At 43.8% G+C, this 26,270-nt stretch overlaps 1 protein-coding gene across 2 annotated transcripts in view; it reads left to right on the top strand.

Moving 5' to 3' along the window:
• The window catches only part of LOC140291454 (uncharacterized), a 392,957-nt gene extending 366,984 nt beyond the window's left edge, over positions 1-25,973 (top strand). Inside the window, exons 1-3 of one of the 2 annotated variants that reach the window (XM_072379415.1) lie at positions 20,499-20,781; positions 22,424-22,540; positions 24,547-25,973. In XM_072379415.1, coding sequence (XP_072235516.1) covers positions 20,716-20,781; positions 22,424-22,540; positions 24,547-25,665 — 1,302 coding nt within the window. In that variant the 5' untranslated portion in view covers positions 20,499-20,715 and the 3' untranslated portion in view covers positions 25,666-25,973. Of the gene's footprint in view, positions 1-20,498; positions 20,782-22,423; positions 22,541-24,546 lie in introns of those variants that run through there. The other variant, XM_072379414.1, reaches the window with a different exon arrangement.
• The last annotated feature ends 297 nt before the right edge of the window (positions 25,974-26,270 follow it).

The following is a 26,270-nucleotide window of genomic DNA, read 5'->3' as shown; positions in this document are numbered from 1 at the left end:
ACAGAATGATGAAATCATTCCTTCATGCCAGGGGACTGCTGCTGCAAAGTGAGTCTGATATGAAGTGGATCCTTATGTGAAAGTCCTCTGTAAGCTGCATCAGTGCAGTCTCTCTGCTTTGTGTCAAAGAAGCTGTGAATGAACCTTCTTCAGATTTAGATCTGATGCATTAGATCTTCTTTTTCTTTGTCCTTCACGCTGGAATAGATGCTTCAGCCGTTTAACTGTTCATCTGTCTGCTGCAACAAACAATGGAGCATCTCCAGTGCTGGAGAGCTTCCTTGGTGCCATCAACACGTCTGGTTTGCCATCACCTGTGCGCTCTGACAGGCTGCTGAGAATACTGAGGTCGCCCATTTCATGGTGGAACAGCGAGGAGAGAACCCAGACTCACACGTTACTGGAAGGAGTGTCCGTAACCAACGGTGAGGTTTCCATAGCGATGTATTATGAGAAAAGCTCTGCAGGAGAGCACATAACGAGTGTTATTATTCCCCAACGTTCATCCTGCTGTTCCTCTGCAGGACTCTCACTGGCCTCATTCACAAACTCTGCTTTGTCCTCCATTACTGACAGAAAACACTGAACAAAGCATGAATGACATCTGTCATCTGCTTCAGAGCCTGTTGTTTTTTCATATTTACTAAATGTAAAGTATATTTGAGGGGGAAAGACCTTCAGACATGTTTTCCTTCTTCTTATTTCTTGTGTTGGAACTGTTTGTATTTGCAGCAGCATCAAACCTTTTCAGACTTAGTTTTTCAGGCGAGTGCTCCACCAAGACCAGATTAGGCTGGACACACATTTCTAAAGCCATCACTGAACTTATGAGCATCAGTTTCCTCATTGTAGAGTCATAACATCCAGCAGCTAGAAGTTCTAATTCAGAGCAGAAACATCTTCTCTTCCTGCTTGGAATGTTTCTCTGAATCATGTCTCTTGTTCTTCCAGGATAGAACGCTGATGGACAGATGTTTCCATTCCAGTCCTTGACCCATTCCATACTCTGTTTCTCAGCCTGGAGAGAGAAGGGCTTTGACCCCTGATGATGAGTCATCTCTTTGCTCTCCACTGGGCTTTTCTGCCTCATCTGCAGAGGCAACTTGCCTTCTTCATGGATGCTTGGAACCTTCACGGCCTGAGAGCAGCAGGCAGCCAGTCTCCCCACCAGCTTTGGACATCATTCAGACACCTTCAGGATCCTGATCAGGTGTGTTAAAACAGCTGAGTGCATCATATCAGGAGCCACTATTTAAATGATACATTTAAAAGGCCTAAAATGATTTGGCTAGATTACAGAACTTAATATTTATACTGAGGAGAACTGATTTCATAGCTTCAGTTTAAAACTGCAACTGAAAATGTTTCAGTGAAACATCTGAAGATGCCAAAGCTTTTGTTTAAGTCTCCAGAAAGCCTACAAACTATTGAATAAGCTTAAAACTGTGATGGTGTTTTATTTGTGTTCAGGTGGAGGCAGACTGTGGGACTGACTGGGATGGACCACACGGCTCTGATGACCTCGGAGGTGAAACGGACCGAGTTGAAGGAGCCCAAGTGCAGCTTGAAGGACACCTGAGCGAGAACATGGCCAGGTCACCTGACCCCGATGTTCCCTTCATGGATGCACTCCACATCTATGCAGCCGCACCACAGCAGCTGATGCAGCCACAGCAGAACTGGACGAGTTCACCAACGTTCACACACTGCTGGATGGAAAAGTGCACCAAACACTTCATGTTCAATCGTCTTTATTAACCAAACTTTAACATTTGTAACTAAAACTTCAGATTGAAATGTTTGTTCTCAGTTCTCCTGAACTGTTACCAACCTCACACACTTCCAGTTAATGAGGTAAAGCCTTAACATGGCTCACTGCTCCACAGCCTTCAATGAGCAGCATGAAACAGAGGAACAGACTAACTGCTACAACTTTGAAATGTTCAACTTAAAGACGCTCAGTTTCTCACATTATTCACATCAGATCATTCCAAAGCCAAAGTCTGTACTTCTAACAGACGCTTGGAGCTTTTCTCTGAATGTCTGCTAGCTTTGGCTCTTCAGAGGCAGTTTCAGCAGGTCCTGCAGGCTGAGGCTACAGGCGTGGTCATTTCAGGAGGAACTCCTGCATACAGGTGCTGGGGAGGTATACTCCAACCTGTCCACAGCTTCAGGAGTTGGTGCAGTTCCTGAGAGGAGCCCACAGAGACACAGTCAGAAGTATTTAAAGCTGCCAATAAGATGCTGAACAGCAGAACTTTCTCAAGTTTACCCAAATATCAAATAATCTCTGCTTCACCTGTAAAAAGAAACTGGTCTTTCTGCGGTAAAATAAAACAATGTTTCCATCATGTTACCGGGTAGATTTTCCACCACCAGGTTTCAGAAATATGGAGTCAGTGTGAAGAATCAGCAGCAGCTTTAGGAGATGAACATTGTTCAGGTCTGTTTCTCTGAGAGAACATTTACAATCTGAGCATTTTCAGTGTGGTCTCTCAGAAAGCCTGAGCTGCACGTCTCCTCCAGGCTGCTGTGCTCATCCTCACTATCTGGCATCGGCCTCATGATCCTTTTCAGGATGCTCTGAGAAGTAAAAACAGCCTCAGAGGCTGTAAACTGAAAGGGTTTATTAACAGAACAGAGCAGCACTTTTATAAAAGCACAGGCAGAAAAAGCAGGGGGAGAGAGGAGGAAACAAGCAGCTGTTAGCCCGGTTTTTTCATTGGAAGCTCAAGAACAAGCTGGAGAAATCATTTATTAAAAAAGTATTTATCAGTGGTCACATAGTAAAGTATATTGCAGCGCTGGACTCGGAGTGCCAGAGCTCCCGCAGGAAATCCGTCAGGCCGAGCCCCGTTATCCGGAAACATGTTATATTTATATTCAGCTTTATCTCACAGAAGTTGTTTTCACACTTGTCAGAGTATAATTGGCCAGTTTTGGGTGACATGCTCAGGCCAGCTGCTGTCCTTGTTGTGTTCTTTGGATGTGATAAACAATGTGTGTGTGTGTGAGTGCTGTTTTAGGCGTGGATCTAATGTACCAGACCTATCTGCCCTAATAGAGATGTTTTGTCTGACCCAGTTGTTTATGTCCTTCTAAGGTCTTGGACCATTTAAGGTAATCTGTTGTGCAGTATGAGCAAAGTGGAAAAGTACCAGCTAGGAACATTTAGGAAAATACAGAATATGAATTTATAATGTCTAAGATCAAAGCCAATTATAACAACTCCCCCTTTTGACATGATTTAATCATGTCAACTAAATGAGGTAGGACTGTTATATTCTGTATTGTGTAACACCTGTTAGCGGCAGCCAACTTAGCAGGTCCCCAAACTGCAAGTGGCCACCGACCTTGAGGTGCAGCACAACCAGACAGGAGATTCTTGTTATCCCCCCTTCATTATGTGAGCTGTTATGTGTAAGCTGTTCTTCTTTGCGATTATCAGCAGCAAGCAAGCTTTCATTGCATATGCATGTGTAAAATAATTGTAATGCGTTAGCTAAACCTTTCTGTATCAGGAGTGTTTATCATGATGCTGGGAACAGAACCTCTTTCCCAGAATAGTTCAACCTTCATTACTCAACTGATCATAACTCTGCAATGAGCACATTTCATAAAAGCTATAAGTATCACGCCTGTACGTGTATGCAAGGAATAAATCAATAAATGTTTCAATATGTCTTAAAATTAGTGTGTGTGTGTGGCCCCGAACCCAATCTCTGTGTAGAATCTTAGTTCATTTTGGCCCAAAACTATATGTGGTTTAAGCAGTGGCAAGACCCTGCTCACCCATAAGTACCATCACAACACATAACAATCATTAACTAAGCTACAACAATTCATAAAATATTGAAACTCAAAAAGTGCTTAAGGCAATTAACATCACCATCAGGTAACTGTTCAACTGTTCGCAGCGAATAGGAGCGAAAAACCTGATGGCTGATATCCGGGAAAATTCTCCTATGGCCCCATTCCCCCTTGGCGACCGACCACTTAATTACCTTTCAGTGCCTAAGGTCCCGCTCCGAACAGCCGATTCACACCAATGGCAATGGACACGTGTGATTGGCTATGATTAGTAATTGGTCTACTTAAAATCATTAAACTAAAGAGGAACATCACAAAACACAAAACAATACAGACATTTAAACAGGATGTGAATATGAAGATATGACCCTGTTGAGAACAGATGAGTAATGATAGTGTAAAAACTGACAATTTCTTTTGAGTGAAAATTTTATGATAACATTGTGCAGAGTGGTGTAGTGCAGCTCAGTGTCTTCTGGTCCAATCCTGTCACTGCTTGGTGTTTGGTTGTCCTTCTGGCTGAACCTCAGTTCAGCAGTCTGAGCTAACTGGGAAGGAGAGGTTACCAGCACTTCACTTCCACAAAGGGGTCTTTACCACCCGTTTTCCCTAACTAATCTTTTTCTCTGGGACAATTCAGGAGATAATTCAGATTATTTTGTTGACAGTGGTTGAAGGTTGTGTGGTTGTTCAACCATTATCTTGGCATGATGATCGTGCCTCCCAGAATTTCAGACTGATGTCTTGTCAGTCACTTGGCTGTGAGTCCTGTAGAGGTTCTGCTGCCGATGCAGTTAATTTAAGCTGTGGATGAATGTTAGCAGGAGAGAACCGAGCAGCACAACATGTCATTTTCACAATGTTCTATATTCAGGAATTCCCTTTTAACAGGTTTAATCCCAGTATTCATTGGTCGACCAATTAAGTTTTCATATGAACCCCAAACAAAAACAAATAAATAAACCGAAAAAAAAATAAAACAAAATAAAATAAAAATAAATTAAATGAAAAACAAAACAACTGGCCAGTTGATAGAAACCATGTTTTAGGACAGTACCTTTAGACTCACCAACCTGCTGTACAGCATTAATGAGAAATCCAGTACCATCAACTTTTTCTGTGGAGAAACTTGAAACCATTTAGAGAACACAGCAAGACAAAGACAAAACACAAGACAACATAGAACAAAAGACAAAAGGAAGACAACGACTCACAGAATTTTGGGAAAAACTTGAGAAGTGTTAGTAAACTATGATTAATTGTTGTATCTCCACCCCCCCGATGAGACTTAGTCTCATCCGTATGTTAGTTCTGCTGAACTCTTCCACTGCAGTTTCTGCTCCTGTGTTGCTGCTGCAGGACAGAAATGTTTGTGGTTAGATTTCATTTTGGGAGCAGCACAGCATCAAGAAAGCAGCCATTTCTTCTCAATGAGTAACTGATTAACCTTTTTGGGATAAATATTGTCTGTCCTCTTAATTAAGCTCAGAGTGCTTTTGATAAAATTTCAGCATGATCTGCTTAATTCTCACTTGTTACTTTACACTAAATTCTATTTAATTCTTACCAGTGGCTGTGTTTCGTGATGCTGAGCCATCCACAGACAGTTCAGGATCAGCATTAACTTTTTTCTGCTCCATTTGAATTAGAAACACTTCATGTGGTACCAACAGTGTGACATCAGAGTTTCTTATAACATCACATGATACAATAACATATTTCCATACAAATTAGAATCAAAGACAAAGGTTTATTCTATTTTTCTATTTGTCTTAATTCCTCATTTATTTATCTTTTAGATGAGCCATGTGGCCTTGTGCTGCTAACTTTTTCCTTAGCAGTGCCACAGCATCATGCTTGTGTTGCCAGACATCAGATCTTTGGTTGGTTATTGATCACTGTTATCTTGCATGCATGCTTTGACCTAAGGGCCCAGATTCTTGATATTATTTTGTAATATTTTTCTTTGCTCGTAGCAGTTTTGGAATGTTAGCTAAATTGTTCAGGATCCTTCTTGTTTTTTCTTGACATGAATTAGACCTTTAATCCTGCAGTTCAAAGCTCTGTGCTTTACCTTACTTTGAGCAGCTCTGCCTCAGTTTATTATGTTTTACTTAATCTTTACTTCTTCCTTCCAGTATGTGTGGATGTATGTGGGTGTGTGTGTGTGTGTGTATGTGGCCTTGGGTTTCACTGTTTTGTTTTATTTTCTTCTATCTTGTGAAGCACTTTGTGTTACATTTTCTTGTATGAAAAGTGTTATAAAAATAAAGTTTGATTGATTGATTGATTGATTGATTAAGTGCACCACATTCAACAACTTGGGTCATCTCCTGTGTAATTTCTCGAATGAACCAGAACACATGATTAAAACGTTCTCACAGAACATTTTATTCATCCCATTCATATCTTTTTCGTTCGACCAACATGTCATGACTGAGCACAGATTGGATTGTACCATACCATTTTGTTTCTCAATAAATTGCAATTGAAGTGGATTGTTGCCATTTTTCAGAGATCTTTTAGTCACCTGGTGTGGAGTGGTGGGAAGAGAGGGTGTGTCCAGATTACTGTTGTAGTTCTTTGTAACTTTAGCTTTTAATGTCTGACTTGCACACAGGAGAGGTGTGAAAATTAGTTATTGTAACCTTTATTGTTTCTGCTACTGTGGTTCTACAGTCTAGTCTCCACAGTGGTGTTTTCCTTTGGTTTCATAGTCAGTGGTCCGTTCAGTCTCTGATAGAGTTTTAGTCCCCGTGGTCTAGTCTTTGTCAGTAGGTGAGGTTCCTAAGTCAGTCCGGACCTCAGTTAATGTTCTTCCGGCAGGATCTTGAGCCTGAGTACAGTGATCCTTGTGGATCCAGTTACTCAGTCTATTCTCAGTCAACCATACCTTTACACAATGTGTTGTAGCTTCCGCGTCCTGTCCATAGAGGAGAGGACCAGTTAAGTTTGTTCACTTTCCTGGTCCTGTTCCTTGGTGAGTATTTCTGTAACCTGTTGAGATATCCTCATCACCGTGTTATTCTGTTGTTTCACATTCACACAAGTTTCCATATTGTAGTACAACAAGGGGTGAGCCTGTTGAGCCTGTGTGCTTCTTGACATAGCAAATTTAGTAGTCCAGTTGGAGCAACTATTTTGCCTTCATGATTCCTCCAGAGTCCTGTGGAATCTTTTTTTTTTTTCTCATTCCATGCTTTCTTTTCAGACGGTGCCGCTGCTTCGTGAAGTTCTTTAATGTTTTCTAAACATAATTCTCGTTGTGATTTTTCCTCCAATGTTTTCTGAGATATCTGGTTAAATGCAGTATACCCTGCTTTTGTTTTTGCTGCCTTATCTGCCGCATTGTTGCCTCTCGCTACTCTCCCATCTCCCTTTTGATGTCCTCTGCACTTGACTATAATAACTTGTTTTGGTTCAAGTATGGCATAATATAGTTCGAGTAATTTATTCAAGTGTTTAACCGGGGTGCCTGCTGAGGTCACAAAGCCTTTCCTTTTCCAGTGACACATGTCTGGTATAGAGGCATGTCTTTAACTGTAAACACTGTTTTTGTTTTTATTTCACTAATTTATTCAATGTTTATAGTTAGATTAATTAATATTTATCTGCAGGGTTAGAATTTGCTAATAGTATTAATATATTGTTCAGCTGTACAGCTCTCTAGTTGCTGTGGCTGTTTTTAAATGTGCCATGAAAACAAACCTTGACTTGACTTGTTATGACTCAGACTTACTGCAGCGCAGCTGTCTTTAAATTTCTTTTAGAGTTTTCTTCTTTAAGAAACTCATCGGTGATATCTGACTCTCGTTGTGCCTTTTATTGCCGTGTTTTTGTTAATTTCCTAATAATCTAACTCACTTTAAACCTTTCTGTAAAGCACTTTGCTGCTCTGTTAAGATAACAGATCGATTGATTCATAGATCTGCTGCAGTTAAATAGTTAAATGGTTTAATGAGATCAAATATAAATACTGATGATGAATATTAACTCAGAATTGGTGAAAATTCTGTGTTAGGTGTGCAGAGGACTGCGTCTGAATAGAGAATTTAACTTCTCCAAAAAAAAAATGCTGACAGTCTGCAAGAAATGTTCTTTTTTTTCGTCTTTATCTGCCCTTGCTTTCTGGAATAAACCTGCCTCCTTTAGCTTTGCTGTTGCTTGATTCCTACTGCCTGTTGCCTGTTTTGAAAACATAGAGAAATCACTCAGTTGCGGAGGAGCACTTTCACGCCCTCCAAACATTCCTCTCTCTTGCATTTCTCTCGTTCAGTTTACAAATCTATCTGTCCCTCTTTTTTCGTCTTCTCTTGGAACTTTTTTTTTTTTTTCAGCCTTCTCGTCAACGTGTCAAATAACACCGACCCCAATGAGCCGAGTTTACATGTTTTCCACTTATTAACAAAGGTTTGTGACATATTCAGGTATTTCACGTGTTAATCAGACTGGGTGAATGGCGCCATGCCCGAGTGTTGGACCCGACCAAGAAGCTTCTACACAGAATCTTTTACTCTGTGCTCTTGATCGCTGGGGGTTCTCCCAGTCTCTCCCGATTTTTTCATTGGAAGCTCAAGAACAAGCTGGAGGAATCGTTTATTAAAAAAGTATTTATTAGTGGTCACAAGTAGAGTATATTGCAGCGCTGGACTCGGAGTGCCAGAGCTCCCGCAGGAAATCCGTCAGGCCGAGCCCCGTTATCCGGAAACATTTCATATTTATATTCAGCTTTATCTCACAGAAGTTGTTTTCACACTTGTCAGAGTATAATTGGCCAGTCTTCAGTGCCATGATCAGGCCAGCTGCTGTCCTTGTTGTGTTCTTTGGATGTGATAAATAATGTGTGTATGTGTGAGTGCTGTTTTAGGCGTGGATCTAATGTACCAGACCTATCTACTCTACTAGAGATATTTTGTCTGACCCAGTTGTTTATGTCATTCTAAAGTCTTGGACCCTTTTAAGGTCATCGATTGTGCAGTATGAGCAGAGTGGAAAAGTACCAGCTAGGAACATAGGTTATTTAGGAAAATACAGAATATGAATTTATAATGTCTAATATCAATGCCAATTATAACAGTAATCCAGTTGTGTCTGAGTAGTCAGATTCACTCAGCTTTTATTCACACACTGTACTAGACATCATTAATAAATGGCGAATTAAGCTTTACTTATTAAACGACCTATGTCAATTTTCTAGATAAACCTGCAACCATATCTATTCATTTTATATTCAAGTTTAAACATTCATTCGGCGTCTGTCTGCCATCCCTTACTGGCAGCCCAGAAAATATTTGGCAATGCATTATGGGATATCTTGCTCCGGTTGGAGACCATCGGACAGTGTTGCTAGGTGTACGATAATTGTCGTATTTGTAAGATAATTTTGCCCTGTGTACGATCAACAATCCCCCAAAAATACGATAATTTGACCATTCTGTAAATGTGTGGTTGTAATCAGCCTGTCGCAACTGTCTGTTGGATTTTTTTGTGAACCCTGAAGGCATTTCCATTTCCATGAGACAAGTTTCAAGCCGATCGTGCTTTTCTATGTGAGCTACGAGTGACGTGCATGCGTTTGCCTCAGAAGTTCCTGTGAGTAAGGATAGCTGTATAAGGTGATATCATGTATAACCGGCTTGCTCATTTCTGTGCTTGAACAGCAGCTTTATAAGGAGATATCTCTGAGAAAAACATGTGGTGAAACTAGGAACGCACACACAACGGTCTTCTGAAAGTAACTCCTTATACAGGCACACACACGCACATACATAGAGGAAGAGACAAGATATTGACGCACACACATCTCATAAGGAGGAGACTGAATACAAGTGTATATAACATCACACTCCTAGACAAAGACAGAGCTTTTCCGTACTTTGTGCTGTTCGCATGCATTGTACTGAACTGCTCTCCGCACTTTGCAAACTGCGCAAATAAAACTGTGTTGATTTTTATATCGTCGCATCTGTCTTCCTCCTTCACTGCATCAACGGACTCGGAAAGAGGCACAGGTTTACCTCAACAATTTTGGGGGCTCGTCCGGGATGTGGTGAGGAGAGGACGGAGTTCATTCGGATAAAAGATTCCTTCACGGTGACAGAGACGGGACACGAGCCGGCACGTTAACACAGAGGTAAGCAGAACCTGTTTTATCAAACTCTGCACATTGAATATTTTAAAACAACGTGCCCTGTCCTGAAACTGGTGATTGAATCAGCAAAAGACGATAAGAGTTAATGTTGATAACTGCGTGAAATTATAAGAGAAAAGTGAATATAAAAGAGGATAAAACAGACTGTCTTTGGTCGTGGCGGACCCCACCGGTTGCCTGACGAGGAACCGGAAGCCTGAGAGGCTGCTGGGTTAGAGTCCCGGGGAGGTGAAGACACCCCGAATTCTACTGGGTTTGAGTCCCTGGGGTTAGAGTCCCCTAAAGTAGTATACTCTACGGAGTTGGGTTAGAGTCCCTTGAGGTTATACTCCTCATAAATTCTTGAAGTCTGTTTGGGGTTAGAGTCCCCTAAAGTAGTATACTCTACGGAGTTGGGTTAGAGTCCCTTGAGGTTATACTCCTCATAAATTCTTGAAGTCTGTTTGGGGCTAGAGTCCCCTATACTAGAGTACAGGAACAGGGTTCCTGAGGTATTTTTCTATAAGTGCATTTTGAAAAAGTTTGTGAAGATTTTAACGTGCTTTGTGTGTTTTGTATTTGTTTGAGAGAAATAAGGAGAAGCGGGCTGTGGGAAGAATAAAATTCTGAGGTGTCTAAAGGTGAATGGTGCATGAAACGGTGTCTTGACAAACTCGACAATCAGACAGAGGAAACCTAACGGTGATAACGTAATCTGTCTGAGCCATTGAAACCTAGCGGTGTTAACACAAGTGGCTTGGTTTGTCAAAAGGGTCAGTTGCTCGGGTGTTATGCCATACAAACTGACTGGCCGTTAATAAACCATCACCTTACAAGGCTTGTTGCTCGGACGTACGTCATACAAACCAGCTGGCCTCAGAATTTAGAAAAAGAGAAGTAAAATGGAGGGAGAGTTTGACAGGGAAATAGATGATGGGGGATGGGGCCCAGGTACGGGTGCCTGGAGGCCCCTCGAGCTGCAGTTAGAGAATACGTTAAAAGCAGCAGGGGCAGTGTTACCTAAAAAGGGTAGGGACAGGAAATTAGCCGACATGAAGGGACAAGTGGAACAATTGGTGAGATATAAGGGCAAGAAAATGTCAGACCCCGGTCCGTTAGGGGCCTGGTTGTGGGAAAAGGAGAAAGAATGTAAGGTGAGGAAAGAAGAGCTGGCAGAGCAGGGACAAAAGGCAGGTGTGCTGCAACGTTCGAAATTAAAAAAGGAGGCGAAAGAGCAGGAGGAGCGACGACGGGGCTGGTCTGAGCTGGCGGTCTTCTGGCAAAGTGTGAGACATCTCCATGAGAACGCAGGAAAACCAGGAGGCAAACAAATGGTAACTGCACCTGACACTCCTACATGCCCACCTCCATATGCACCGCCTGCTGCACCGACACCAGGGTTATATCCCACACTATATGTGACTAGTGGTACACTTCAGGTTGGAGCCTCAGAAGAGACACTTGTAAGTGACAGTGTGACTGAAGCAGGTGCAGCCACTCCTACAGCATCAATCTCTGAGACGCCCGTAAGGACAGGGACGACGTCCAAATCCTCATATAACCCCTTCACAGGTGATAGCCTTTCGGCGCCCCCAGACCCATTCTCGCAGAGACAGGCAAGAGAACAGGCTCCACAGCACACGGTAAAACGAAAAGTCACACCACAGCCACGGAGGCAGGTCATGAGGGGAAGTGAGATTTCAGATTGTGAGGAGGAAGCAGAAGCAGCAGGGACAGCTTCTTTTCAAGGAAAGGGACAGTGGGAAGGTGAAAGACAAGAAGTACCAGTAAGTTTTAGCTTGGCAGGATCATGGAGGGAAGAGGAGGAAGATTCAGCCGTCAGGAAAGAGAGAGAGCTAGATGAGTTATGTCGGAGAGAGATAGAAGAGCTCTGTCAAAAAAGGGACGGACTGGTGAGAAGTGTAGAGAAAGGAATGAAGGTGGCAGAGGAACTGACAGATACGATAGGCAGAAGAGTTAGCCAGCGCCGACGTGGTGGGACAATCCTTCCGGTCACAATGTACCCACTAACAGCAGTACCAGGACAAGGTGACCAGTACCGACCATTTACTATAGGGGACATACAGGCCATAGTGGAGAAATTACCACCTGTAGCCGAGGGTGGAAATTTGTGGCTCAGCAAATTGGATTCTCTGACGGCAGGACAGAAATTGGCATTAGGGGACTTTAGAGCTATTGCAGGACGATGCATGACGGGTGGGGACATGAGAGAAATTGAGACTATCGCTCATACAGACAGGGTGACAGATGGCACCCCCTTCACGCATCATAGCACTGAAATAGGGAAAGCAATGAGAGAAAAATATCCACTACCTAACGCCACCGTAATGCCAAAGATGAGATGGGACCCCAACCAAAATCCCAGGGAGTATGTGGATCAGAGCAAGGATTTATGGTCGAAACACACAGGATGCCACCCAGGGAAAGCTGGAGCTCAGAGAGAGTGGTTTAGACAGGCTATACTGGAAGGAGTGCCGGAGAATGTCAAAACAGCCATGGTTAATAACCCGGACATGCTCGGTAGTGAATCCCATGTCTGGGAGAAACACTTAATACACCACCTCACCCGTGCTCAAGATAATACGCAGAAGGAACAGGATGACTTAAAAGAATTGCAGGTTCAGCTGTTAAAATTACAGTTAACGGAAGCTAGACAGAAATGTAATGATAAAAATAAAAAACAAAAAGGGGAAGCTGCGAAGGTCATGTTAGCTGCCGAGCCACCACAGGTTCCTGATTTATTTCCGGTCCCACCATGGGTACCGCAGCCCCCATCAGGCGGGAGAAGACATGGGGGAGGACCAATGCGGGGTGGAGGCTTTGGGGGAAGAGGTCGGGGACTAAGGGGCGGTACAGGAAGAGGACAGTCGGGGGAGACTCGTTGTTGTTATCTCTGCGGAGATCCTAATCACTGGATAAGAAACTGCCCACATAATCCAAGAGCACAGAAAGGTGTGGATAGTGGTCCTCCTGGGAGAGGCAGGGGTCGCGGCTCTGGACCTCCTGTTACTGCTCCTATGTATCCTCAGCATCCTTGGGGAGCAGCTGGCGCTGGTCAGTACCCATCGTGGGACAATGGGGAGAACTCTGACCAGTCCGGTCAATATTGACACACCCCACAGAGACTCTCAGACAGCATCACTACGGCAGAACCGATGCTGTCAGTTCAGATTGAGAAAAAAGATCTGCCTTTCTTGGTTGACACTGGAGCCACATGTTCCACATTGAAAGTTGTACCATCTGGTTCCCTGTCATCGCATACCATCACGCTTATGGGCTTCTCTGGGGAGAAAAAGACACTGCCGTTCACTAAGCCGCTACTCACCCAGGTGGGAAAACAGACTGTGACACATCCATTTGTACATTCACCTTCTGTACCGATGAACTTGCTGGGAAGAGATCTCCTGATAAAACTGGGGGCCACGATACTCTGCAGCGCCGATGGCCTGGTTGTTGTCATGCCTGATGGATCTCATTTGCCGTGCTCTGGACCGATGGAGAACATCACTGGTCAATATCTTGTGCAGCCAGTGAATGAACAATACGCGGACATATACTGGGGTCTATTACAGCCGGAAACATCTGAGCGGCATGGTATCCTCTCGGCTTACCTCCAGTGGAAACCCTGGATTTCCCAACTCGAACCCTATGTCTCACCTCCAGATTCCCCCCATGTTACTCTATTTTATGATGGGTTACAGACAGATTGGTATCAGGAAAATTTTCAGGACCAACTTGAAGGTCGAGATTGGCAAATTAAGACACATAATATTTATGTGGCGCCTGAAGGCGTGGCGGCAGGTGTTGCCCTGACCTCTGCACAACTTCCCTGGTATATGATGGCAGAAGAAGCGGCCCCACATGTATCATTGGCATTACACCCACAGCATCAGGCAAAAGAGCTAGGGAGTATTGTTAAACGGGCGCTCCTACAATCCGATTGGGTAAATACACAACTTCCACAAGTTCAGTATTCTGCGCAAACTCGCACATATCGCATTCAGGTTTCAGGGGAAGATACAGTCACTTTAAAGCATGCACAGATCTCTAGACATCATGGCCGTGAACGTACAGATCACGTGGAGGCGGCAGCTCTACTCGCCAGCCTCCCTGAACACCTATGGGCACAGGGTCCGACAGATGTTGGACAAGTTAAGTACAAGCCAATTACATTCCAGGTGCTTGTGGGTTCCCCTATTTGGATAAGGCAGTATCCTCATAAACCTCAGGCGGAAGAAGGACTTAGGGACACTATTGATGGCCTGTTACAAAAGGGGGTGTTAGAACCCTCGTCCTCAGAGTGGAACACACCCATTTTACCTATTGAAAAGAAAGGGACAGGTAAATATCGCATGGCACATGACCTACGGGCAATCAACGATATTCTCCTCACTCCTACAGTTCCTGTTCCGAATCCATATGTGGCTCTAACCAATTTGGATCCTGAACATGAGTGGTTTACCTGCATTGACTTGGCTAATGCATTCTTTTGTCTTCCCTTGGCGGAAGACTGCAGGCACATTTTCTCGTTTTCGTATCAGCACAAGCAGCTACAGTACACCAGGCTGCCGCAAGGGTTCGCTTTGTCCCCAGGGATTTTTAACCAGGTTCTAAAAGATATCCTGAGTGATTGCCCACTACCAGAGCAGGTGACTCTCGTTCAGTATGTAGATGATTTGTTGTTGGCAGCGCCCACTGCGGCTCTGTGTTTGGAAGCAACTAAAAATGTCCTTTTACATCTTGCAAGAACAGGGTTCAAGGTCAGCAAAGCCAAACTTCAGGTTGCACGGCGGCAGGTAGCGTTTTTGGGCAGGCAAATTTCCCAAAAAGGAGCAGGGCTCTCCCCTCAGCACAGGTCTACTATTCTCCATCACTCTAAGCCAGTGAAGGTAAAGGACATGTTGTCTTTCTTAGGGTTGACGGGCTATAGTAGGACTTACATAGCCAATTACACCGGCTTAACTAGACCTCTGCGGGCCCTAGTGAAAGAACAAGGCATGCGCAACCTGTCAGCGACCCTGAATTGGACTCAGGAGGCGGAGGAAGCCTTTATTGCACTAAAACAGGCCCTCTCCACAGCAGCAGACCTAGCTATACCCGATTATAGCTTACCATTCTACTTGGATGTCTCTGGAACAGAACTTTGCACTAATGGCGTCCTGTTCCAGAGAAAAGGGGGTGAGAGAGTAGTACTAATGTATATCAGTGTGATGCTAGACAATATGGAAAAGCGCCATCCTATGTGTACACAACAGGCAGCAGGGATAGCAAAGCTCATTCAAAAAACTGCACACATTGTCATGGGACATCAACTGCACATTCTGACCACACATAGCGTTGTGGCCTATGTGAACTCACAGACTTTTACGCTGACTGCTCTGAGACAAAGACGACTGAGCAAAATTCTCGAGGCACCAAACCTGACTTTCACTCATGAAGGCATAAACATGGCAGATCAGCTAGGAACAGGTGAGCCACATGAGTGTACGGACAGAGTGCAGAAAGAGGAGAAAGTACGACTGGACCTACAAACAGAACCGATACCAGGGGCCAGAGAACTGTACACAGACGGCTGTTGCTTTAGGGATGAACGAGAAGGACTGAAAGCAGCATATGCAGTTGTAGAGGACGTCCAAGGGGAACTGATCACACGACAAGCAGAGAGACTGGAAGGACAGCAGTCAGCACAAAGAGCAGAAGTACTGGCAGTAATAGCAGCACTGAGGCTAGGGGAAGGGCAGGAAGTAAACATTTACACAGATTCAGCCTATGCAGCAGGAGCAGTACATGTGGAACTGAAACAGTGGTTGAGGGCTGGATTTCTAACCGCAACAAATAAACCCATCAGACATGAGGCAGAAATGAAAGAGCTAGCGGAGGCCCTACTACTCCCGAGCAAAGTAGCTGTTATCAAATGTAAGGGCCATGAGAAAAATGACTCACCTACAAAAAAGGGAAACGACGCAGCAGATATGGCAGCTAAAACCGCGGCAGGATATGTGGCGAAGGCGATCCTCATGTGCGCTGAGACAGAGAAAGACACAGACATGACCGCACTGATAGCTGAGCAAGCTGCGGCCTCTCCACAAGAAAAGACATTATGGAAAGCGAGAGGGGCGACAGAAGTACACGGCCTCTGGAGGGGCCCAGATGGACGACCTATACTACCTCCAGGGATCAGACAGACAGCGTTGGCGGAGGCACATGGAGTGGGACATGTGGGGGTAGCTCAAATGATGAGAAATCTAGAGCACTGGTGGCATCCATACCTAAAGGACATGGCCAAACATTTTGTGGGGTCATGCGAGGAGTGTCTAAAGTACAATGTCAGACCAACAGTGAAACCACACCCTGGACGTTATCCATTGGAGGTAAAGCCAGGGAAAGAAATCATCATTGATTACACAGACATGATCACACCGGTGAAAGGGTATAGGTATATTCTGATGTGTGTGGACGCATATTCAGGATGGCCTGAAGCATGGCCTACCAAGAAAGAGGATGGTAAGTCGGTAATAAAATTTCTGATCAACCATTATATCCCCAGGCATGGATTTCCAGAAAGGATCAGGTCCGACAACGGCACTCACTTCAAAAACCAAGATTTGCAACAGGTTGAGGCCATGCTAGGGCTAAAACACAAGTTTGGTACTGTCTACCATCCACAATCACAGGGTAAGGTGGAGAGAATGAATCAGACAGTGAAGAGCAAATTGGCTAAAATCTGTGCACAGACCAAAATGAATTGGCTAGATGCGTTGCCCTTAGCCTTAATGTCCATCAGGAGCTCTGTTAATCAGTCCACAAGGTTTACACCACATGAGCTCCAGACAGGGAGAGCTTTTCCTGGACCTCAATCTAAGTTGCCAGGAACAGGACATATTGAACAACACCTAACTCACAAAATGTATTTCCATGAACTCCAAAGTCTCGTTGCAGAATTTTCAAAGCAGGTGGCGAGTAGCAGAGGAGAGGGCCAACCAGCGCCGGCTCCAGAGGCTGAGTGGGTATTGCTGAGGGTCATCAAAAGAAAGTGGTCGGAGCCAAGGTGGACAGGGCCCTATCAGGTGACCGAAAGGACCTCCCACGCAGTCCGAGTCAAAGGGAAAGGTGATACGTGGTTCCATTGGAGCCAGTGCGCTGCAGCCGAGGAACCTCAGCGCTCCCTAGCAGCCACTCACCAGGCGCTGAAAGATTTGCACACTGTACCGGCTGGTACAGAGGAAAAGACCACCAACCAACAAGGGGCAGAATAATCCCCTGGTGGCATTTTGCAGGCAGAAGTAGTACACTTCTGCCTCCTTGCAACGACATCATTGACGAGCAGGACGGGTGTCAGACCCGGGCTCCAACTCAACCCTCATCGGGAGAAAGTGAAATCTCCTCCGAAGAACGACTCCAGATGACGGCATCTCAGTTGAATTGTGTTATTTTTGGATTTGTTTTAATCATAATCGTGTTTGCTTGGGCTTTGCTTAAACTTGCTCTTACAGGTCATACCAAATTATAATCATGTTAAGGTTTGCTATTTGCTAAGGAGTTGGGTAATGTTGACAAACTATAAGGTTTTAAGCTCCTCTAGGGGTAACCCCGCCTAGAGCACCCTGATAGATAAGGTCTGACTTACCAAGAAAGTTTTGCTTGCTATTTTTATCATACTTGAGACACAGTGAAACATATTAGAATGTTATTGTTTGGGAGTTGGAAAATTCTCACATGTTGTGCAGCCATCGCGTGCGTGATTGTCCCCCTGATCTTCTGGTTATGTGAACCCAGTCCTGAACACAAACGACCCAAACGACAAACTCAAAAACAAGATTTTTGTTTGAACCAATATGGCGGCTTGGAGTTGAATTACACAGTAGGCTCCACCACAGCGTTTCAATTCGATTTGTGCGACGTTATTAAATGCGGAGGCAATGCAGCGGGTTGGAGAGGATATGATGTTTATCTCTGTGCTGACTCCTTTGTAAGTGAAGATTGCGCAAGGCGCCGAACGCCAGGTGGCTCCACGTGGTGGAAGCGTCTGTGCCACTCGTGGGGTCAGGCGGTGGGTTATACAGGGCCATGGACGCCCACTTATACGTATGGGAATGCAACCAAAGCTGCGAAAGTCGCCTTAGCCAGAGAAGGATGGGTTAATGATAAGCAAGGTCTGAACCCTCTCATGTTATCAATTGATAAAATGACAGGCGGATTTCACCCGGAAGGGCAAAATCATGACAAAACAGTGTATTTCATTCTCGGGGTGGAGACCCCAGGTAATGACCCTCAGGCTTTTGTAAAAGTCAATTTCATCACACCACCAGTCAATTTAACTAGCACCCCTTCGCCAGACACAACTGTAAACCCACCAGTTGGACAGGATAAGAAACTGGCCGAATCGGTAATCCAAGACAGCAATTCTAAGTTTAAGGTAATTGACTTTTCTCAACTGAAACCCGCAGATGTAGTGCGTATGGCCACTGGCGTCTCAGAGGAAAATTTATGGCTATCTTGGGTAGCTCAAACTGCTCAGGAAAATAGTAACGGAGATTGCGTGGCCTGTGCGTCTGCGCGCCCTAAACTGGTTACCGTCCCAGCTCCTCTCATCACTAATGACACATCAGGGTATCAATGTATGATGAATCTCACTTGGGGCAGAGAGACAAGCTGCCAGACTCTGGGCAGTCTTTTCCCACCAATTAGCAACAAGACTATAGTTGGCTCATTTACGCCAGAGAAGGGTAATGGTTCTTATGTGTGCTTTAACATTACAACCCCGCGCTGCACGGTTAATCATACCAAGCCATCACCCGATGTTCAGTTAGGCGCTATAGATCCCTCATGGTGTCGGGGGATGAGGCCAGGTAATGAATTAGGAGGGTGGGCGAGAGCAGGATTGTATTTCTATTGTGGACAACCTAAATTACATGTCAGGGTCCCACCTCACAGCACAGGGGTTTGCGCGATGGTCAGATTACGTACTCCTCTTATCCTGTTAGGAGATAGGTTAAGACATTTACATGGGGAACGGGACAGCAGTGCGGCTTTGACTCGCCGACGACGTCGCCATATTCTTACACGGCGCAGCACACACAATTTTGATTTATCAGTTGATAACCCCACCTACATGGATGCTATAGGAGTACCACGTGGAGTTCCTAACGAATTTAAATTGGCTGATCAAGTTGCGGCAGGATTCGAGAATATTCCTATTATAGCGGCCTTCTTTCCGGTGACTCCGAATAAAAATGTGGATCGAATTAATTATGTACATTATAACGTGTTGCGACTGACCAATTTGACCAGGGATGCTGTTGCAGGTTTGGCAGAACAGACAGCTCCCACCTCGCTCATGGCGGTGCAAAATAGGATGGCCTTAGACATGTTGTTAGCGGAAAAAGGTGGTGTTTGTGCCATGTTTGGTGACATGTGTTGCACATTTATCCCCAATAATACGGCTCCAGATGGTTCGGTATCAAAGGCCCTAGAAGGATTGCGTACGCTCTCCAAAACAATGCATGAACACTCGGGGATTGACAATCCGCTGGATGAATGGCTGACCAAGGTGTTTGGGAAATGGAAGACTCTGATAATGTCACTTTTTGTATCTCTTGCTATATTCGTCGCTATTTTGGTGACTTGTGGTTGCTGCTGTATCCCATGTATCCGTTCACTTGCCATTAGACTTATAACTACCACTATAGAGGGGAAGGCTCCCTCCCCTTTGGTAATGTCACTGCTGAACCCTCCCGATCCTGATACAAATGAAGATGATATCATCAGAATGTCGGAGATTGTGTGATCATCTTGTTGTTATCAACGTGGGGTTTTTCAATTTATTTTTAGTCATGTATTGTTACTCAGCTATTTGTGTGATCTCTTAATAGAGATCAAAAGGGGGTATTGTGAGTAAGGATAGCTGTATAAGGTGATATCATGTATAACCGGCTTGCTCATTTCTGTGCTTGAACAGCAGCTTTATAAGGAGATATCTCTGAGAAAAACATGTGGTGAAACTAGGACCGCACACACAACGGTCTTCTGAAAGTAACTCCTTATACAGGCACACACACGCACATACATAGAGGAAGAGACAAGATATTGACGCACACACATCTCATAAGGAGGAGACTGAATACAAGTGTATATAACATCACACTCCTAGACAAAGACAGAGCTTTTCCGTACTTTGTGCTGTTCGCATGCATTGTACTGAACTGCTCTCCGCACTTTGCAAACTGCGCAAATAAAACTGTGTTGATTTTTATATCGTCGCATCTGTCTTCCTCCTTCACTGCATCAACGGACTCGGAAAGAGGCACAGGATCACCTCAACATTCCTAACAGTAGGTGGCCTTCAGGCCTCATGAGCTCATTTGGCTCATTAGGTCCCAGTCGTCAGTGTTTACGGGGACATTTACTAAAGCAACTGTGGGGCTGCTGATGCTCAGCCGCGAGTGTCTGTTAGACGCTGTTCTACACTAGAGTGAAATTAGCGCATCACTAGACTTGTTATTTTGGTTATGACGGATAGTTTTCCTCAAAATACGTCTCTGGTATGATCATACTACATTTCCCACCTGGCAACACTGCCATCGGATGCTCACTGCATTTCGCGTTGAATTGTGGGATACATTGAGTGCATTATATAGTGAGCATCAAAAATCTCTTAACATTCGGACACCACTACAAAATGGCGTGGTCCCTATACGATGAACTATATCGTGGTTAGGGAGTGATTTTTGACACAGCCATAGACATATACGTCTATGCTTACATACACGTTTCGAAGCCTCAGCACATCTGCGAACATCGCTACAGGAAGCTGCACGCAGGTAAGACCAGAAAAGAATACATGTAGCGGTCAAACATTTGCAGAATTGTCTTCAAAGTGCTATAAATCATTGGTTTGATTCCTGCACTTGGACACTGGCAGCCAGAACAAGCACCAGAGAGTGAAACCGTTAAAATAACCTGGCTGCTATTCATATTTAGCATGTCCTGCTAATGCTAATGCTCTACAAACCGTACTATAAGCAATGCACAATACCAAAAACACAACCTCAGCTATAGATGTCAATAAGCCGGCCAGATGGACAAATACAATAGAGCTTTATCATTTTACCTATGTGTGAAACAGACTTCTGGCCCTTTTTCTTACTCTTTTCTTATTTTTTGGATCAATAACAGACACACATTAGGCCCATATCGTGGTCTAAACCAATCAGAGATAGTGAAGGGCGGGACCTCCCTCTGATTGGTCGTGATTTAGATATTCGTGTACGTGTGTATCAACGTTTGAATGCGTGTGCTGCGGTCAGACAGAGAGAGGTGAGTGGCCTCGGCCCATCAGATTTAGATTGGAAATTGCCGCGGATGATAAACTGAAAAGAACTCTTGACAACTTTTTCGTGAAGAATGTTAAATTAAGGCCTGATTCGTCCGGAAGTCATAACCAGGGTCTCAAGCATTGAGCGTGACAGTCACGTTTATCGGTCTTTTGTCACGCACTCCCGCCACACACCGTATTGTATTCATATATAATATGAATTTCTCTGGCGCGCCGCTATGGAAACGGCAGGAAATAAACACGACTCCCACGAATTAAATTCAGTTTTATTTATATAGCGCTAAATTACAACAAATATCGTCTCAAGTCACTTAAATAATATAGTCCAATTCAAGACGATTGGAGATAAATTCATTGTAATCATAAGCCAATGAAATCCAATTAATTAATTTAGAAATAATCCAATTCAATCATATAGAGCCAATTCAAAAACAACATCCCAGCTGAGGAAACCAACGGATTGCACCAAAACTTCTCTTCAGTCCAATCTCCCGTCCTGAGCGTGCCTGTGGCAACTGTGGAAAGGAACGACTCCCTTTTAACAGGAAGAAACCTCTGGCAGAACCAGACTCAGGTAGGGTGGCCACCTGCCTCGACCAGCTGGGGTTTGGTCTCTTCATGTTACATACTGCTCAATTTTTTTTACTTTGCACAGCATTCCAGAGAGGAAAGGTGTGACAGATGAGGTCTCCCAGCAGTAGCAGCTTAACTATGGGATGTTTCAGGATTACCTGAGCCATCCCTAACTATAAGCTTGATCAAAAAGGAAAGTTTTAAGCCTAATCTTAAAAGTGGAAAGGGTGTCTGCTTCCCGGACATTTACTGGAAGCTTATTCCACAAGAGAGGGGCCTGATAACTGAAGGCTCTGCCTCCCATTCTACTTTTAGAAACTCTGGGAACAACAAGTAAACCTGCAGTTTGGGAGTGAAGTGCTCTGTTAGGAAAATATCTTACAATGACATATTTTAAGATATGATGGAGCTCGGTCATTAAGAACTTTATATGTGATGAGAAGAATCTTAAATTCTATTCTGAATTTAACAGAATTTTAAATATTTTTAACTTTGACCTAGTGTGGTTTAACATTCTGCACGCCACAGCTGAATCTTATTGTATTTACTCACAGTTGCAGACAGAGTCCATCAGTCGGAGGACCAGGACCAGGATGGAGCAGCAGAACCAGGATCCAAACCCCTCCACTAGGAACAGAGCCAGCTCATCCTCTGGTTCCACCGGGCTACAGGTCAGTGTGGAGGATGCTAAAGACACGAGGAAGAGTGTCAAAGCTCTGTGTATCCTCTGATCGTTCTGCTTTTCCATCACATGTGGAGAAAGTGTCAAAGTTAGTGTTTTTCTCTGTTAAAAACAGCAAAGTGTTCCTGGTTTCATCTCCTCGCTCTGAGCAGCAGATACAGATGTGCTTAGACTGAACATGTGCTGCAGGCTGAATGATCTGCTTGAAGAAAATCGGTGGGCAGATTGTTGTGGTGGGACGTTTTCTGGCTCTCAGTCTTCAGATTTGAGAGGTTCAGGAGCTAATCTTCATTATTTGTGTTCAAAGTATCTGAATTACATGAATTAAACCTGGTGGTAATACTTCTGGGTCTTTAATGGTTTGATGACAGGTTTGTAGAACTCTCTACCTCAGGGTAAAGAGTTATTTTAGAGAGAAACAAAGGTTGAGTTAAAACAGTGTTTCTCTGATGGCTGTTGAGCTTAATGGCTGCAGACCTATGGGTTGTAAGCTGGAACAAAGGGTTAGTGTAAAGAATGTCATGTATTACCACCACTGTTACTTTTATTAATTTAAACCAGGGGTGCCCAACCTTGTTTGACCTAAGATCTACTTTTCAAGTTCAGCAACCACCCGAGATCTACCAGTCCAGTGTCAATATCACAAACCCACACCCATCATTTCCAACCTGCAGTAACTAACCACACAACACTTTTTCTTGTTGTCACACAACCACTACACATCACATCAAAACCCCTCCCTCTCTCAAACACACACACACACGCACACAAATAAGTTGATCCAAAAAGAGCTGTCAGGTTCAAGGCACATCTTCTGAGTCTGGGATACTTTTTTAGTGTAGTGTTTCCAGAACACTACATGCTCTCCAGGTTGATCTAAAAAAGTGATTTGACTTTGGCAGCAATGTCATCAACATCAATACTTGTACCAAATGGATAACAGCTGGTTAAAGGCTCGATGGCTCCAAAGTCAGTAAAACGCCTCTCAAACTCAGACAAGATGCTCTGAACATGCTCCTGATAATGTGCACTGTCAAGCTGTGTCACACCTTTACCTTAACGTTGTAGTTCTGCTTGCATGTGAGGGAAGTTGTGCAGGTTACCACTCTGCAGCCTGCTTGACATCAGCTGTATCTTGCTTTTAAACTTGTTCACTGAATTCATCATGTTGAACACATCTTTACCCTTGCCCTGCAGCACTAAATTCAGTTCATTGAGCTCACCAGTGAGATCATTGAGGAAAGATCAATCGAAAAGCATATTTAGCTTGGTATTGTAATCCACATGTTTTGAAAACTTCAGGAACTCCTTGATTTCAGGGAACAGCTCCATAAATCTGGCCAAAAATTTACCTCTGCTTAACCACCTAACATCCGTGTGAAGCAGCAGGTCTGTGTGCTCAGCATCATTCTCCTCCAAGTGAGCACGGAAAAGCCTTCTCTGCAGACTCCTGGCCTGAACTGAACACACAATCTTCATCGCAATATTCATCACGTCTTTCATATTTAAAATCTTTCCACACAACGCTTGCTGGTGAATTATACAATGATCATTCAAGATATCCAAGAATGATTCACTTTCTCTGCACAGTGCAATGAACCCACTAGTGCGGCCCATACCGCTGCCTCGAGAAAGGCTTCCTTCACAATTTTGCCGTCTTTGAATGGCTTCTTGTGTTTAACAAGGACGTGACTGACGCAATAGGAAGCAATAATTGCGGCATAATGAGATATTTGAGTGAAAGCTGCCCCGCTGAACATAGTGGGTCTTGGCTCGTTTTCCCTCAGCCGTGTTAATGTTTAGGAGTGTGTAACCGCTCTGATCGCAAGCTGCTTGTTACAGGTTGACAGCTGTCAATTTTCTGTCATGCATGTCACACGCAACCTTAAGTTAAACGTGATCTACTTTTTTCCAGTGTTACAGAATTCACAGTAAAGCTGACTTTGACTTAGACTTTGAACAGAATCTAAGTCTTCTGCCTCTCTGTCATTGCAGAAACGTATAGCCCAAGAGGGATCCAGATGGCACTGCTGTAAGCACTGTGGGGAAGTTTACAAAAGATCATCACAGCTGAGGTATCATCAGAGGCTTCATACTGGAGAGAAATCGTACAGCTGTGGTCAGTGTGGAGCAGCTTTCACTACATCTTCTCATCTTAAGACACACCAACGTATTCACACAGCAGAGAAACCTTACAGCTGTGATCAGTGTGGAGCAGCTTTCGCTATAATATATAGCCTAAAGACACACCAACGTATTCACACAGGAGAGAAACCATACAGCTGTGGTCAGTGTGGAGCAGCTTTCACTACATCTTCTCATCTTAAGACACACCAACGTATTCACACAGGAGAGAAACCTTACAGCTGTGATCAGTGTGGAGCAGCTTTCGCTATAATATCTAGGCTAACGAGACACCAACGTATTCACACAGGAGAGAAACCTTACAGCTGTGATCAGTGTGGGGCAGCTTTCGCTATAATATATAGCCTAAAGACACACCAACGTATTCACACAGGAGAGAAACCATACAGCTGTGGTCAGTGTGGAGCAGCTTTCACTCAATTATCTCATCTTAAGACACACCAACTTATTCACACAGGAGAGAAACCTTACAGGTGTGGTCAGTGTGGAGCAGCTTTCGCTATAATATATAGCCTAAAGATACACCAACGTATTCACACTGGAGAGAAACCTTACAGCTGTGGTCAGTGCGGGGCAGCTTTCACTCGGTTATCTCATCTTAAGACACACCAACCTATTCACACAGGAGAGAAACATTACATCTGTGGTCAGTGTGGGGCAGCTTTCACTAGATCTTCCAGTCTTAAGAGACACCAACGTATTCACACAGGAGAGAAACCTTACAGCTGTGGTCAATGTGGAGCAGCTTTCACTCAATTATCTCACCTAAAGACACACCAACATATTCACACTGTCGAGAAACCTTACATCTGTGGTCAGTGTGGGACAACTTTCACTGCATCTGCCTGTCTTAAGAGACACCAACGTATCCACACAGAAAAGAAACCTTATATCTGTGGTCAGTGTGGGGAAGCTTTCACTCGAGTATCTAGTCTAAAGAGACACCAATGTACTCCCACAGATAAATGATTGGTTTAAATCAACAACCTATTTTACGGCAGATAAGAAAACATTCATCCAGGAGAAGCAACAGGAACTACCAATCAGAAGCCTTTTCTTTCTTCAGATTAAAAATCTTTTGTGTGGATTACCACCTTTCTCTTGTCAGGACTTTTGCTCTGAATGTTCTGTGAGTAGCACATGTTTTAAGAATGATTGAAAGTAATTAAAATATGTTTTCATTGTTTTAACTGTGGACAGATCTCCCACCGTTCAAGACAAACATGGCAACAATTGTGAGTTGATGAACAGAACAATATACAATCTGTTTGAAACTAGAGACCTGTTTTATTCTCTTATACTATACATATTTGTTTTGTTTAAAGTTATAATTCACAAAGTCACATTGCACCAGCTGTGGGTATTTATGTAAACATACAACATCTGTAGGAGCAACATATAATTTCAGTTTGATGTGAAGTCTAACTTTCCACTCATCTGTATTTCATTGTTCTGCATTTTGTTGAAGGTCAGATGTCAACATTTCTCATGATTTTCATGTTCTTGCTAATGAGCTATTTTTTTAAGAAAATGTGTGTTTGGTTACGAGGGAAAGTTGGACTTATATTCCCCAA

The sequence above is a fragment of the Leuresthes tenuis genome, unplaced genomic scaffold (assembly GCF_036924035.1).
Source record: "Leuresthes tenuis unplaced genomic scaffold, fLeuTen1.0.hap1 SCAF_1, whole genome shotgun sequence".
Lineage (NCBI taxonomy): Eukaryota > Metazoa > Chordata > Actinopteri > Atheriniformes > Atherinopsidae > Leuresthes > Leuresthes tenuis.
The sequence above is the reverse complement of the archived record's forward strand: the minus strand, read 5'-3'. Positions and strand labels throughout refer to the sequence as shown.